We start from the raw sequence: 15,438 nt of genomic DNA, 5'->3' as shown, positions 1-15,438 counted from the left end.
GAGTGGAGTGATTCCATTTTGAACCTGCGATATGTTACAAAGCGGTTGACAAACTTGAGGTCCAATACCGCCCTCCATGATAAATCTCGTTTTGGTACAGCAAATAGGAGGGAGTACACCCCTTCCGACCTCTCAGTTGTGGGGACTGGCTCTATTGCTGCTATGTCCAAGAGGTGGTGTATAGCTGTCTGCATGATTCTGTGCCTGGCTGGTGCCCTTGGGCAAGGGGACGGATGGAATCTATCTGGTGGGGTTGCCCAAAACTCTATGGCATAGCCATAACTGAAAAAGGTCCCTGATCCAGGAGACCGTAGTGAGGCGCAACCAACGGTCTCCAAAATGAAGTAATCTGCCACCTATGGGAAGTGTGTTAATACTGCTTGCATTGGCGAGGACCTCCCCTATATGAGGACGATGAGTTGCCCCTGCGCCCTTGGTACTGACCTCTGCCCTGGAAGCGTCGGCTCCAGGAGACCCCTGGGGTCGTAGGATCTGAAGTCGCGGCCTCATCCTCCTGGCCGCGTTCCTCGAAAGGGCTGGTTAGAACGGAAGGGAGGAAATCACCTGAAAGGCCTGTGGTCGATGTTCTTGACAGTGGCCAGAACCGGTTTGTGGGCGTCTTTGGGATCAACCAGCACTGCCTTTAGAGCTTCCTCGCCGAAGAGTAAAGATCCGGAGTAAGGAGCCCTGGACAGATTCATTCTGGCCGCTGAATCAGCCTGCCAGTGGTGAAGCCAGAGGGTCCGTCGAGCGACTATCTGAGCCGTCATGGCTCGTGCCCCCAATTGAGTGGCATCCAAGGTGGCATCGGCCACAAAAGCTGCTGTCTTACGTAACTTTATCAGTGACCTTCTGAGAGCAACAGGATCGGGGTTAGTGTCCTCTAGAAGATCATCCAGCCATAATTAATGGACTTAGTAGAGATGGATAAATTGACATGCTTACTTAGAGAAAAATCGACAGACACATTTCTTAAGGAATGGAAGCCTCTCTTAGACTTTTTGTTGAAAGATCAAAATAAAACGATGATATTGGGATTTGACGATTAACTAAGATAACCTATGGAGAAAAGTGATCCTGTATGTATATATTAAGGGACAGGTTTGATATATATTATATACTTATAGCTGATCTGCGACAAATCGGAAGTCAACTAGTTTTTTCTTTTGTTGTATCGTTATGTTTTTGTTGTTTGACTTTGTTTTGTTTTGTGAAAAATTTGAATTAAAAAAAATATTAAAAAAAAAATAGAAGATCATCCAGCCACCTCATAGCTGCTCTGGAGAAAATGGAGGCCGAAGCCGAGGCACGCATGGATAGGGCAGTGGCCTCGTGATTTTTGCGGAGGGCGAAGTCCATTCGTCGCTCAGTAGTGTCCTTTAGTTGGGATTCCCCTTCCCTGGGCAAAAGAGAACGTGAAACGAGACGAGCAATTGGTTCATCTATGCCAGGGACGTCTAACTTGGTGGCAAAGTCCGGAGCTAGGGCGTAAAACCTGTCAGCCAGGTTCTTGAAGCGGCGAGATTGGAATGGGTGAGCCCATTCTTCAGAGGCCAATTTGGCAATTGGATCCGGCACCGGAATGTAGTGTTCAGTAGGTGCAGGGGATTTGAGGACCTTAGCCCCTTTTATAGCTGGGGTGGAAGAAGTTGAAGGCACAGTCTGGAGACCAAGGGTATTAACTACCCTGCGTGCCAGGGGCTGATAGTCTGAGGCATTACACAAGTGATACGATGTATCCTCCTCATGATCTGAATAGTCGCTCCAGTCGTCATCTCCTTCAACGTGGTCAGTGAAAGTTGACTCCTCCGCATACGAGGCTTCGTCAATACATCTGCCTCTGGCTACATCAAAGGGATTTGGTGAACAGGAAGGATGAGCCTCATGACACGCACGTTGATCCGTGTTGAGTTGAGGTATGGCAGGGACTTGTGGTGGTGACTGCATTTGGGTGAAAAATGTCAGCATGGCTTGAAGTTGGGAGAGGAAATCAGGGGACAGCTGCAGCCCAGTTGTGGCAGATGTTTGTGCCTGAGTGGCTATTGGAGCAGATGTTTGGGGCGGTGAAACGGAGGGAGGCTGGTTAGGTGAAAGCCGAGTGGGAAAGCCAGCAAAATCTTCCTCGTCAGAGGAAGCAGCAGGGGAATGAAATATATCGCTCATGTGTGCCTGAGTTGCTGAGGTTGGCACAGAGACATAGCGCGGGCGCTTTGGTTTGCTATGGCTGGAAAGGTGTTTTGTCTTAGCCAGTGCTTTAACATGCTTAGTTTTAGTCGCCTTAGAATGTTGCGGCTTGGCTCTTTGTGACATGCCTGGCTGATCTGGCATCATATTGGCTGATTGCGACATGCCTGGCTGTTCTGCCATCTTATATTAACTTGGGTGCAGTACACAGCCACAGAGGGGGCAGGATGTAAAGACCCGAACTGGCACAGTGTATGACCACAGAGGGGGTAGGATACACTGGCAGATGGCTAAGTGCACGGCCACAGAGGGGGCAGGATGCACTGTGGTATCAGCGTTAGTATAATATAGACTGTATAATATAGGCTGTATTTTAGGCTTGGTACACGGCCACAGAGGGGGCAGGATGTACAGAATATAATTCGGATTTAGTACAAGGCAGCCACTGAAAATAAAGCTCCAGCCTTGCTGATACAGTCGCAGTAGATTTGTGTGAGTCAGCCACTGAATTAAAGCTCCTGTGTGTAAGTAAGCCCTGTGTAAGTCTGTCTACAGCCCACATACAACACACATAAAGATAGCTTGCAGGGAAGGTATCCGTCGGTTAGTAAAGGGGTAACAAAAAAGGCAGGAATTTTGAATCCAACAAAAATGGCGCCCGGAAAAAAGAGCGGGAAAAAAATGATCCAAAAATGGCAGAGGGAGAAGAAGCAATGGCGGCCGTCTGGTAACGAACTGGGGGAAGGGCTGCCCAGCAGAGTCTCGCAGGAGGAGCCGCGGGGCTGATAGCTGCACTAGCGGCTCTAAAAAACCCCAAGAAGGAGACTGCCGAGAGAAGCCTGTGTCGGAAGAAGACGCAGGAGGCAAGCCGCAGTCGCCGCCGAGTACAGAGCTCTCCGCGGCGAAAATTAAAGACATGGAGAGAGAGGGAGAAAGAGAGCCGTAGCAACAGGCTCCGACGGGGCAGTACTCCGGCAGGCTAAAGTTGGGTGTCGGGGAAAAAAGGCAGGGAGCCGCAGCCGCAAGCTCCCGCCTGGGAGAGAATCGCAGCCGTGGTCTCTCCAAGAGCTCCTCAGAGCGCTGCTTGAGACAGCATGGCACAGGAAAAAATAGACCCGCGAGCTCCCGATGGATGCAACAGAGCCAGGGGGGAAAAGCTCAAAAGCGGCCAAAAACAAAGAGAACCGCAGCCGCGGTCTCTGAGGGAACCCCCAGACAAGTAAGGAAAATAAACTGAAATGAAAAGCTCAAAAATTGGCCAAAAACGTAGAGAACCGCAGCCGCGGTCTCTGTGGGGACCCTCAAACTTAAATGGAAAGTTAAACACAAAACAGAGAAAGGAAGGACTTGGAGACAAATAAACAAACAAATACGAGAGACTTAGCTAAATGCTACGCTATAGATCCAATCTTGTTCGTACAAAGGCAAGAATGAACTGGAGAGTGGGAGGGGCCTGACGCCCCTAGTCTTGACTTCAAAAACATTCTTGCCTTCGCACGATAGGTGAAGCTATTACCCGTAGTGATGGCCCACCTCCTATGGAAAAGAAAGTGATAGTTTAAACTGGGTAATGGTGTTTGTGGCAGGCAGCAGAAGATTCCTAAAGGACAAATGGGGGACATACAGAAGGCTGCAACTAACACGTTGTCCCTCTTTCCTCTTGCCTGAGGTAAAAGAGACTAAAGTGCTTAGGTTTACCCTTGGGTCAGGCAAGGAGGCAATGACCTATTGTACCTGAACAAGTGCTGCATGCTTTAAGGAAAAGAGCAGATTAATTTATCTGATCAATTTTAGATTCTAAGTATAGAGTTATCCTTATATGCCATCTCACCCTTAGGTAATAGGTAAGTAGGAAGATGTATATAAACATTTAATAGAGGGCCTTGTTTGGGGGCAGGGGGAGAGGAAGTTGACATTTAAAAAAACCATTTAAAATGACTGAACCAACTAGTTGCTTAATTATTATTTCTTGCATTCTAATTTTTTTGTCTGTGAACGGAAGGAGCGTTGTGCTCGTGGGAGTAGTTCTTCTGTGTGCTCAACTCTTTCTGTGAACGGTTCATATAGAAAAAAGTTTGGATCCAAACCAATAATTTTCATTATTTCAGATACCAGGTGTTCAGACAAAAAAATAAAATCAGATGGTATAAGCTGTTACAGATGGCTTGACATGGTTGCTGGTCATCTGGGTACTCAAAACACTGAAGACTGTTTATAACATTGATTCAGTTAAAATTTCTGAGTACCTTACCAAGGGATTGTTTCAGATTTCAAGGCAAAACAATATATTTCTCAAACACTTTGAATATCGCATAAACCTTGTGAGGAAGACCATGGATAAGTGGAAATGAAAAATGTTTTCATAGCTGTGCAGACCCTTCAATACTACATTTATAGAAAGCTGATGAAAAATCAGTGTTAAACCTACCAGTAATTATTCTATTTCTGAAGGGACAAGATTGATCATTCAATTTTGTATCGGTTGCTTCTGTCTAATAGATACATAATGGTTAGAGTGTGACAGAGCTCTAAATTTGTTTAAATATGTACTACACATAATTACAGTAACAAAAAGTTAATGCTGGTAGTTGCACACTTATTTTAATTTTCAGACTGCACCAACAGCTTGTGTTTACGTTTTACACATTCAGCTGTAGTAATAAAGTACAGTTCATGCAAAGCAGAGATGGAACTTGACATGCCATTTCTTGCTTAAGTGCACACAGTGTAAATTCAGCAACAGCTTGGCTTTTCTGTATGGTATTTGGTCTTCATTAGCATGTGTTACTGCACACATGGGGATGGGATGTAACTGATCACTTTTGAATGTTTAATAATTGAACTGTCTGTATTTATTTATTTAAAAAATTTAAAAACTGCTTGCTCAAAGAATAATTGTCCAAATGGTGTAGAATTATATATAAAACATAAATACAAATTCAATTATATGTAAAGCATGACTAAAATTACAAATCAGTTAAAAACAAGTATACATAAAAACATCATTAAAACAAATATAAACTCCATCATTCCCGTGACTGGCTGGCGTTCTTTGCTGCTGGTGTGGTTCCATCTCTACCTTTGTGGCTTGCGCTTGCCTTAGTGGTCCTTCGCCTTTCGTTGTACTGTCATCTGGACCTTTTGCAGGCGGTGCTTTGCCCGGGAAGAAGAACGGTTTGAGAGCTGCGTTGGTGCGCAGGGAGTACGGGACTGTGGTTGTCGTGTAGACCTGAATTGGATGAGTGGATGCTGGTATGACTGTATGTTTTGAGTGTGTGTGTATTTTTATTTTATTTTTATTTTATTTTACTATGTGCCTGGGTGGGAGAATAGGGTATTGGGAGGGGGCCCCCATTAGCGTAGTGATGGGTAATGGGAGGTATGGCATTGTGAGGAGGACATGCCAGTTGAGGGGAACTCGGCCCAGACAATTGGTGGCTGTACCGTGTTCCGGTCCTCCCCACATCCACAGGATTGCTGGTAGTTCTATCAGCCAACTCTCGGATCTCCAGTTGCTGCTTCTTAATGCCAGATCGATAAATAATAAAGCTTCCCTCATCCATGATTTAATTGTGGATGAGGCAGCCGATCTGGCGTTCATTACCGAGACCTGGGTGAGCGATCTGGGAGGCATCAATTTCTCCCAGCTGTGCCCACCTGAGTACTCGGTTCAGCATCTGGGTAGATCCGAGGGTCGGGGAGGGGAAATCGCTGTGGTCTATAGAAGTTCCATCCCTCTTGTTAGGCACCCTATCCAGGTAGCTAATGGTCTGGAGTGTCTTCATATCACGTTGGGCCAGCGAGACAGACTGGGAATACTGTTGGTGTACCGTCCACCCTGCTGCCCAACAGCCTCCCTAACTGAGCTGACGGAAGTGGTCTCGAGTCTGGTGTTGCGATCCCCCAAATTTTTGGTATTGGGGGATCTCAACATTCATGCCGAGACCACTTTGTCTGGGGCGGCTCAGGACTTCATGGCCTCCATGACAGCCATGGGGCTGTCTCAATTTGTTACTGGCCCTACGCATATTTTGGGACACACTCTAGACTTAATTGTTGCTACTGGAACAGGGGATGGTGATCTGGGAGTAAGGGATTTTACATCTATTCCTCTGTCATGGTCAGATCATCGCCTATTGAGGTGTAGGCTCACAATGTTTTCTCCCCTCTGCAAGGGTGGAGGACCAATTAAGATGGTCCGTCCCCGGAGACTAATGAATCCTGAAGGCTTTCAGAAGGCTCTGGGGAGTTTTCCGGCTGATAAAACTGACGCTCCTGTCGAAACCCTGGTCAATTTGTGGAATACGGAAATGACCTGGGCAGTTGACACGATCGCCCCGGCGCGCCCTCTCCTCTGCAGAGCTCAAGTGGCTCCGTGGTTCACCCCAGAGCTAAGAGTGATGAAGCAAGAAAGGAGAAGGCTTGAGTGCAAATGGAGACGAACTCCCGACGGCTGTGGTCTTGCACTTGTGAAGGTCTCTACCAAGCTCTATGTGAAGGCGGTGAGGGCAGCGAAGAAGCAGTACTTTGCTGCCTCCATTCAGTCATCTTCTAACCGCCCAGCGGAACTTTATAAAGTTGTTCACTCTGGTCCTCAGAACGCAATAATACCATCAATAGCCCGCTGTAATGAGTTTGCGAGACACTTCCAAGATAAGATCACGAACATCCGCCGGGACCTTGACTCCAATATTGTAGCAGTTGAGCCTAATGAGGTGTCCGGAGCACAGTCTTGTCCTGTTTTATTGGATGAGTTTCAGTTGGTACAGCTCGAGGATGTGGACAAGGTGCTTGGACAGGTGCGGGCGACCACTTCTGCTCTGGATCCTTGCCCCTCGTGGCTAATAAAAGCTAGCAGGAACGGAACAGCCGGATGGGCCAAGGAGGTGATCAATGCCTCCCTACGAAAGGGAGTGGTACCACCCTGCCTGAAACAGGCAGTGGTGAGACCGCTCCTAAAGAAACCCTCCTTGGACCCTGAAAATTTTGACAACTATAGACCAGTAGCAAATGTTCCGTTCTTGGGCAAGGTCTTAGAGTGTGTGGTCGCTCGCCAGCTCCAGGCTCTCTTGGATGAAACTGATTATCTGGATCCATGTCAATCGGGCTTTCGGCCGGGGTTTGGTACAGAAACAGCCTTGGTCGCCCTGTATGATGACCTCTGTCGGGAGAAAGACAGAGGGAGTGTAACTCTGTTGGTTCTCCTTGATCTCTCAGCGGCTTTTGATACCATCGACCATGGTATCCTTCTGGGACGTCTTGCGGACTTAGGAGTTGGAGGCACTGCTTGGCAGTGGCTGTGCTCCTACCTCGAGAATCGTCTCCAGAAGTTGATGCTTGGGGAGCATTACTCAAACCCCTGGATACTCCAATATGGGGTCCCACAGGGTTCAGTTCTGTCCCCCATGCTCTTTAATATCTATATGAAGCCGCTGGGTGAGGTCATTAGGAGATTTGGAGTGCGTTTCCAGCAATATGCTGATGATATGCAGCTCTACTTCTCCTTTTCATCTTCCTCAGGTGAGGCTGTTAATGTACTAAACTGCTGCCTGGCCGCGATAATGGACTGGATGAGAGCTAACAAACTGAGACTCAATCCTGACAAGACTGAGATGCTGTTGGTGGGGGGGCTCTCTGCCCAGATGGATGATGTCCGACCTGCCCTAGATGGGGTTACACTCCCCCTAACGGAGCAGGTCTGTAGTTTGGGGGTCTTACTAGATCCGCTCCTGTCACTGGAGGCTCAAGTAGCCTCAGTGGCACGGAATGCGTTCTACCAGCTTCAGCTGGTAGCCCAACTACGACCCTATCTGGAGAGGGAGAACCTCGCCACAGTTATCCAACCTCTAGATTGGACTACTGTAATGCACTCTACATAGGGTTACCTCTGAAGATGGTTCGGAAACTTCAGCTGGTGCAGAATGCTGCGGCCAGAGTCCTTACTGGGACTAAAAAATTTGATCATATAACACCTGTTCTGGCCCAGCTGCACTGGCTACCAATATGTTTCCGGGCCAGATTCAAAGTGTTGGTTCTTACCTACAAAGCCCTTAACGGCATCGGACTGCAATACCTGGCGGAACGCCTCTCCCGCTATATACCTACCCGGTCACTGCGCTCGACGTCGAAGGCCCTTCTCCGTGTCCCAATGCATAAGGAGGCACGGAGAATGACAACTAGAGCTAGGGCCTTCTCGGTGGTGGCCCCCAAACTATGGAACGCCCTCCCTGACGAGATACGCCTGGCACCTTCTCTGTTATCTTTTTGGCGCCAGGTAAAGACCTACCTCTTTGCCCAGGCATTTTAAAAATTTTAAAATTGAATTTAAATTTGGAATTTTAATTATGTTTTATTGTGTACTGTATTGTATTTACATCCGCTTGTATTTTAATCTGTTTTATTATGCTGTTCACCGCCCTGGGAGCTTATTGCTATAGGGCGGTCTAGAAATGTAATAAAATAAAAATAAATAAAAATAATAATAACAAATTTAATTAAATCACACGTCTGGATAGGCTTGCTGAAACAAAAGTTTTCAGCAGGCATTTAAAATGGTAATGTCAATAGACAGGGAGTTGCAGAGCACTGGTGCTGCCACGCTAAAGGAATTACTCTTTGCAAATGTGGAATGGTCATTATGTGGCAGTTGTAAACATTCCACAGATTGAAGTGGTTGGATAGGATGTATGGGATAAGGGAAGTAAACTGGTCCCAAGCCCTTAAGGGCTCTATACACCAATAGTAACACTTTGAACTTGGCCTGGTAACAAATCAGCAGCCAGTGCAGATCTTTGAGCACAGGTGTAATACACTTTTTTAAAAAAAAATATTTTTTTTTACAAATATAACAGAAAGGAAGGGAAAAATAAAAATATTGCCAGGCAGTATGAACAATAATTTCTGACCAGAAAAAGACACGCAGGAGGTGCCCACATCATATGCCTCAAAAAAGCATTTTCAACATTACATTGCCAACATCTATCTGAACTAGCCAATTTCATCCTATAAAGGTGCTATGGGATCCAATATACCCCAAACATTATTTTTTGTTGAATCAATCTCAATTTTAATCTAAAGAAGTATTACATATAGATGCTAAAGCAATTTTCTATGTTGACGCTTTCACTCTTGTCAGCAATCATGCTGCAGTATTCTGAACTAAATGCAGTTTCCAGATCAGCCACAAAAGAAGCCTCTCATAGAGTGCACTGCAATAATCTAGTCTTAAAGTTACCAATGCCTGAACTAATGTGGTAAAGCTATCCCAGTCCAGGAACAGTTGAAGCTGTCGTACCAGCTGTAGCTGGTGAAAGGCACTCCTAGCCACCAAGGCCACTTGGACCTCCACTGACAAAGCTGGACTCAGGAACACCCATAGGTTGTGTACCTGCATCTTCAGATGAAGTGCAATCCCATCCATAACAGGCAATCAAACAATGTTCGTATTTGGCTTCAGTACTCATTAGCAGCATGCCATATAATAATCCACAAATAGTATAAAGATTTCCTGTCAAATTTATTAAAACTGTAACGTCATGTTTGAATGTATTAAATATTAAACATTTAAAACAAACATCCCTTTTACTATAGTATAATAGAATAGTACAGTTGGAAGAGGCCTGTAAGGCTATGGAATCTAACACCCTGCTCAATGCAGGAATCCAATTTAAAGCATGCCTGACAGGTAGCTGTCCAGCTGCCTCTTGAATGCCTCCAGTGTTAGAGAGTCCACTACCTCCCTAGGTAATTGGTTCCATTGTACGAAGTTTTTCATGAAGTTCAGTTGAAATCTGGCTTCCTTTTATAGTTCGAGCCCATTATTATGTGTCTTTCACTCTGGGATGATCGAGAAGAAATCCTGGTCCTCCACTGTGTGACACCTTTAAGTACTTGAAGAGTGCTATCATATCTCCCCTTAGTCTTCTCTTCTCAAGGCTAAAAATGCCCACTTATTTCAGTCTCTCCTTATAGGGATTTGTTTCCAGTCCCCTGATCATCCTCGTTGCGTTCCTCGAACCTGTTGCAGTTTGTCTGCACCCTTCTTAAAGTGCAGTGTCCAGAACTGGACGCAGTACTCAAGATGCGGCCTAACCAGTGCTGAATAGAGGGGAACTAGTACTTCATGCAATTTGGAAACTATGCTTCTGTTAATGCAGCCTAAAATAACATTTGCCTTTTTTGCAGCCACATCACAGTGTTGCCTCATATTCAGCTTGTGATCAACAATTCCAAGATCCTTCTCGCATGTAGTATTGATGAGACAAGTATCCCCCATCTTATAATTGTGCATTAGGTTCTTTCTTCCCTAGGTGTATAACTTTGCACTTATCCCTATTAAATTTCATTCTGTTGTTTTCGGCCCACTTTGAATTTTGTTTCTATCCTCCAGGGATAGCTGTCCCTCACAACTTTGAATCATCTGCAAATTTGATAACTATTCCCCCCACCTCCTCATCCAAGTCATTAATGAAAATTTTGAAGAGCATTGGTCCCAGGACTGAACTCTGCGGTACCTTGCTCGTTACCTACCCCCATTTTCAGAAGGAACCATTGAGAAGCACTCTTTGGATATGATTCTGAAGCCAGCTGTTGATACGCCTGATAGTTTTTCCAGCCAGCCCACATTTAGCTAGCTTGCTAATCAGAATATCATGGGGCACTTTGTGAAAAGCTTTGCTGAAGTTAAGATATTTTATGTCCACAGTATTCCCACAGTCTACCTAGTAGGTTACCTGAACAAAAAATGAGATAAGATTAGTCTTGCAGGATTTGTTCTTGACAAATTCATGTTGGCTTCTAGTAATCACTGCATTGTTTTCAGGGTGCCTGCATATCGGCCACTTTATAATCTGCTCCAGAATTTCCCCAGGGATTGCGATCAGGCTGATTAGTCTTCCTATCTGAAATCTGAAAGGTATCAGTAGGTGGTATTATTGGGCATCTGCTGAGGCCAATGCCCTGCAAGGGACCTACTACCTACCAGAGCCCTCCAAAATTGCTGCAGGGTAATTGTGATTGTGGCTGCTGTTCTCTTCTGCATGCAAGTTGTTACCAACTCTCTCTACTACTTACTCTGTGTTTGAGCCTAATCTGGGGACAGTGAAGAGGAGGAGCCATCACTGCTTCCATCCCATTGAGCCCAGAGTAAGAGAGGATGTGTGAGCAAGTGACAAGCAGCATTTGCTCCTTCCCCCCACTGGAAGTTGGGCCCAAACAGAAAGTAATCAGAGAGGGAGCTGGTGATGAGGGCAATAAGCAGCAGGGACAGCCAACCATGGGGAGAGGGGAGGAGGAGCATGCCCCAGCCAGCTACAACTAGCCCCCTCCTTCCTCCACAAAAAAGGCATCAAGGATTATATAATCTGGAACTGAAAAGAGAAATAGGTATCACTTAGTGGCTCTCTCAGCTCTTCCATTTAAGCTAGCCTTTCCCAACCAGTGTGCCTCCAGATGTTGTTGGACCACAGTTCCCATCTTTCCTGGCCATTGGCAATGCTGGCTGAGGCTGATGGGAGTTGTGGTCCAACACCATCTGGAGGCACACTGGTTGGGAAAGGCTGATTTAAGCAAAAACAGATAGGATGAACAGAACATACCTTTGAATGATGTGAGTTCTGTTTTGAGGAAGATCTAAGACTTTCTGTAACATTTCCAAGAAGACAAAATGAAACCACATGAGGTTGCTGCCTACATTCAAAGTACAGTAGATACTAAATATGCTGGATGAAAGATGGATATCCAGTCAAGATTCTTGGAAGTAAATAATAATCCCTGCTCTGTCAGAATTAGTATTTTTTTACATTAGCTAACTCTCCATGTATGTCAATTCTTCTTTGACAAAACAGACAGTAGGCTGTTCATTTCCCAGGTAGCATAGTAGCCTTTCCCAACCTTTGGGTTCCTGGATGTTGCTGGACTACAATTCCCCTCATTCCTGACTATTGGCCATGCTGGCTGGGGCTGATGGGAGCTGTTGTCCAACAACATCTGGAGACCCAAAAGTTGGGAAAGGCTGCCATAGAGCTAAAGTTCATGAAGCCCACAGATCACATAAATTGAAGCCTTTGGCAATCTCTTTATCTCTGTACAGAGAATCTGATTGTGTTGAAGTTGTTCCATTACAAATGTTGTTCTGGTCTTGAGTCTTTATAAATGCCTTCCAAATTTCTCACCATAAGGTGCTACATTTTTAGTAATGAAACAATAATTGATTAAAATACGTTTAAACTTTTAGGTCCTGTGGGTGTAGGACTGAATGAATTGAAACGGAAATTATTAATCAGTGATACTCAGCATTATGGTGTAACTGTGCCACGTAAGTAACAATCAGTTCTATATATCTTTGCTATGTCAATCCAGTTTTATTTAAGTTGTCATAAGGTGAACATGTTTGAAATAAAGATGAAATAAAGTTATCTATAGTGAAAAATGAAACATTGACTTCAGTTATGTAATCAATGAGGAAAAGTTGAACGTGGGGATTAAAGCACTTGTCATTAATATAGTCTGAAAGCTTATTGTCTGGTCTCACAAAACTCTATGAATCAAATATTTGTGTGTGTACGTGTGTGTAATAACCAAGTGCTCTAACATACATGTTTTTACTGGGCATATTGTTCAGAGGTTACAAAAAGGAATGAGCTATATTGGCACAAAGTCTTGAAAGCATGCTAATTTTCAGGATGTAGTTATGTTCAAAACTATTTTCAGGAATGACAGCAAAGATACATCAGATCAACTTTAAGGATGTCAGAAAACTGAAGTCTATAATTCTATGCAATGAGATCAGGATTGGTCCTCAGGCACACATGCTTCCGCTGATATCTATCTCCTAGATATTGAGGCCACTAGAGAAAGGAAATTTTATATTAGTTCCCATATTCCAAAACTGTGGGATTACTTTGATATGTTATGAAGGGAACATGAAAAGAGGGGGAGAATGCATTGAACCTAAGCTCACTCCTGATCTTGGGGGGGGGAGGGGTTTTTTGTGTGTGTTTTCCCTAAGGGTTGAATACCATCCACACACATTGCAACAGCATGTTGGTGATTAACATCAAACAGGATAGATTTCTGTTTGTTTTTTGGTTTTGTTTGTTCATTTGTAAACTTTCTTAATTCTCTCTCAATAAAACCAGACACAACAAGACCAAGAAGAAGCCAAGAAAGTGATGGCATTGAGTACATTTTTATTTCCAAGCGCTTGTTTGAGACAGATGTACAAAATAACAAGTATGTAGGAAAGCAGGAACTCTTATCATAACAATGGTTGTCATTTTGTGGCTAGATGTCAATTTGGTAATGGAAGATACTTCCTCCTCAAGATATTCAACTTTGTGCTAACATGATTTGAATTTTCGGAGGCCAGTGGTATATTACCAGTTTCTCTTAAATATCAGCCTATATACTTGAAAGTTCCATACCTGTGATCTGTGAGCTTACCTGAGCCATTTATCTGCACATAGGTTGGCTTCTGCTTACCACTAATGCAAATAATGCAATTACATATACTGTTGCCCTCAATAAGCACATGGTAGCAGTTTTAAACAGCAGTTCTCCTGTTCTGCCTGTTTAGTGCTTCTGAAATGTGCAGGAAATATGTTAGAAGTTGTATTTGATGCTGTATACAGAAGTTGTTTTTGAAATTTTTAAAAAAAGAGTTAAAAGTCCAACTCCTGCTCAGGGTATGGGTGGGAGGGGAGAAGGAAGGGCCTCACAGGCTTTCAAGTTTGCAAACTGGTTCAATATTAAGTCAATGCACTGTTGTCTAAGATAATATTACTCTTTTGGCTAACGTCTCTTATGCTTTATATATTACTTGGCACAATTACTACTATGGTATAAAGGTCAAATGTGAGAAGAAAACTTGGATACTAGGTATTACACTTTTAGTAGCTTCTATTGTTTAGTTTATCCACTTTTTTATTGCATTGCATCTGTTTCAGTGAAGATGACAGAAAGCTTTAGTGGGCTGCTGGTCCTCTAGGCCTTTTGTTCTGTGTCAATATAACAAAAGCTGGATTGCTGTTTGTTTTTTAAATAGCAAAGCAAAATACCATAGTAGAATCTCACACAGGATTCATGTAATCCATTTCTTTTGACTTCTATCTATATCGTTTTAAGTTTGGGGAGTCCTTAAAGGAAACATTTAATAATATATTTTTCAATTACAGGTTTATAGAATATGGAGAATATAAAAACAATTACTATGGAACCAGCATTGATTCAGTGAGATCTGTTCTGGCTAAAAATAAAGTTTGTTTATTGGATGTACAGCCTCATGTAAGTAAACAATATTTTGTTTTCCTATTGGTGACTTAATACTGATTTGCATTATCTTGTATGATTTTTCAGAATAATAATAATAAAATACTTAAGGGGTAAGAGCTGATGTGTAGAATTTGTGTCCCATCAGCCACCCTGGGATTGAACTGTTAGCAGAGTGAAAAGTATGGACCTGAGTGCTAAAAGACCAGCTGCTTAACTATGAAAACAGATTTACTTTTGCTAAATTAATCTGACTTTAGTACTTTTACCTGCCTGTTCAGAAATGGACTCTGTCACATTCCTATGTTAATGGAATTAGAATGCATGAACAAAATTGGTGATACTTTAGGAAATACTGTGGAAGATCTTTCTGAATGTAAGATTATAAATTATTCTGCTCAATTAAAATGCTATATAAATTATAATTAATAGCAGTTGCTCTGGGGGATGAGGGAGAAAAATAGAGAGAAGTGCCAGATGGAAACTAGAGAGTGCCAGATGACTTGTCTAACTGAAAGTAAATACATTTTAAAACAAGCTGGTCATAATTTAGTGTTTTCTTCCCTCCAGACGGTGAAACATTTAAGGACACTAGAATTTAAACCATTTGTCATATTTATAAAACCTCCTTCAATTGAGTGTTTGCGAGAAACTAGAAAAAATGCCAAGATAATTTCAAGCAAAGATGAAAAAGGTGCTGCCAAATCTTTTCAAGTAAGTAACTTTTGCCTTCCCTACAAGAGTGAAAAGTTGCCAGAGGTTTTGTGTCTAGCAATGAAGGTGACCATACGCCTTTGTTTATAATGCAGATATTAGGTTTTTTAGCATAACTTTAAAAAAAAATAGAAATTATCAGAAGCAGAATTAGAGAGGCTGATCACTTCAGGAACCACCTTCTCCCTCTCTCCACCCCCTTCTCTTAACACTCTTTTGGCCTGTCCTTTTGGTAGTGGCAGCACTAATATCGCACCTAACATGACAGAAAGG

At 43.6% G+C, this 15,438-nt stretch overlaps 1 protein-coding gene across 8 annotated transcripts in view; it reads left to right on the top strand.

Moving 5' to 3' along the window:
* The window catches only part of MPP7 (MAGUK p55 scaffold protein 7), a 192,222-nt gene that overhangs the window by 168,832 nt on the left and 7,952 nt on the right, over window positions 1–15,438 (top strand). For all 8 annotated transcript variants that reach the window (XM_061585656.1, XM_061585658.1, XM_061585660.1 and 5 more), the window contains 4 exons: window positions 12,419–12,499; window positions 13,323–13,416; window positions 14,358–14,466; window positions 15,022–15,165. In XM_061585656.1, coding sequence (XP_061441640.1) covers window positions 12,419–12,499; window positions 13,323–13,416; window positions 14,358–14,466; window positions 15,022–15,165 — 428 coding nt within the window. The remainder of the gene's footprint in view (window positions 1–12,418; window positions 12,500–13,322; window positions 13,417–14,357; window positions 14,467–15,021; window positions 15,166–15,438) is intronic.

Source organism: Rhineura floridana, chromosome 10, assembly GCF_030035675.1.
Source record: "Rhineura floridana isolate rRhiFlo1 chromosome 10, rRhiFlo1.hap2, whole genome shotgun sequence".
NCBI classification, from domain to species: Eukaryota; Metazoa; Chordata; class Lepidosauria; order Squamata; family Rhineuridae; genus Rhineura; species Rhineura floridana.
The sequence above is the reverse complement of the archived record's forward strand: the minus strand, read 5'-3'. Positions and strand labels throughout refer to the sequence as shown.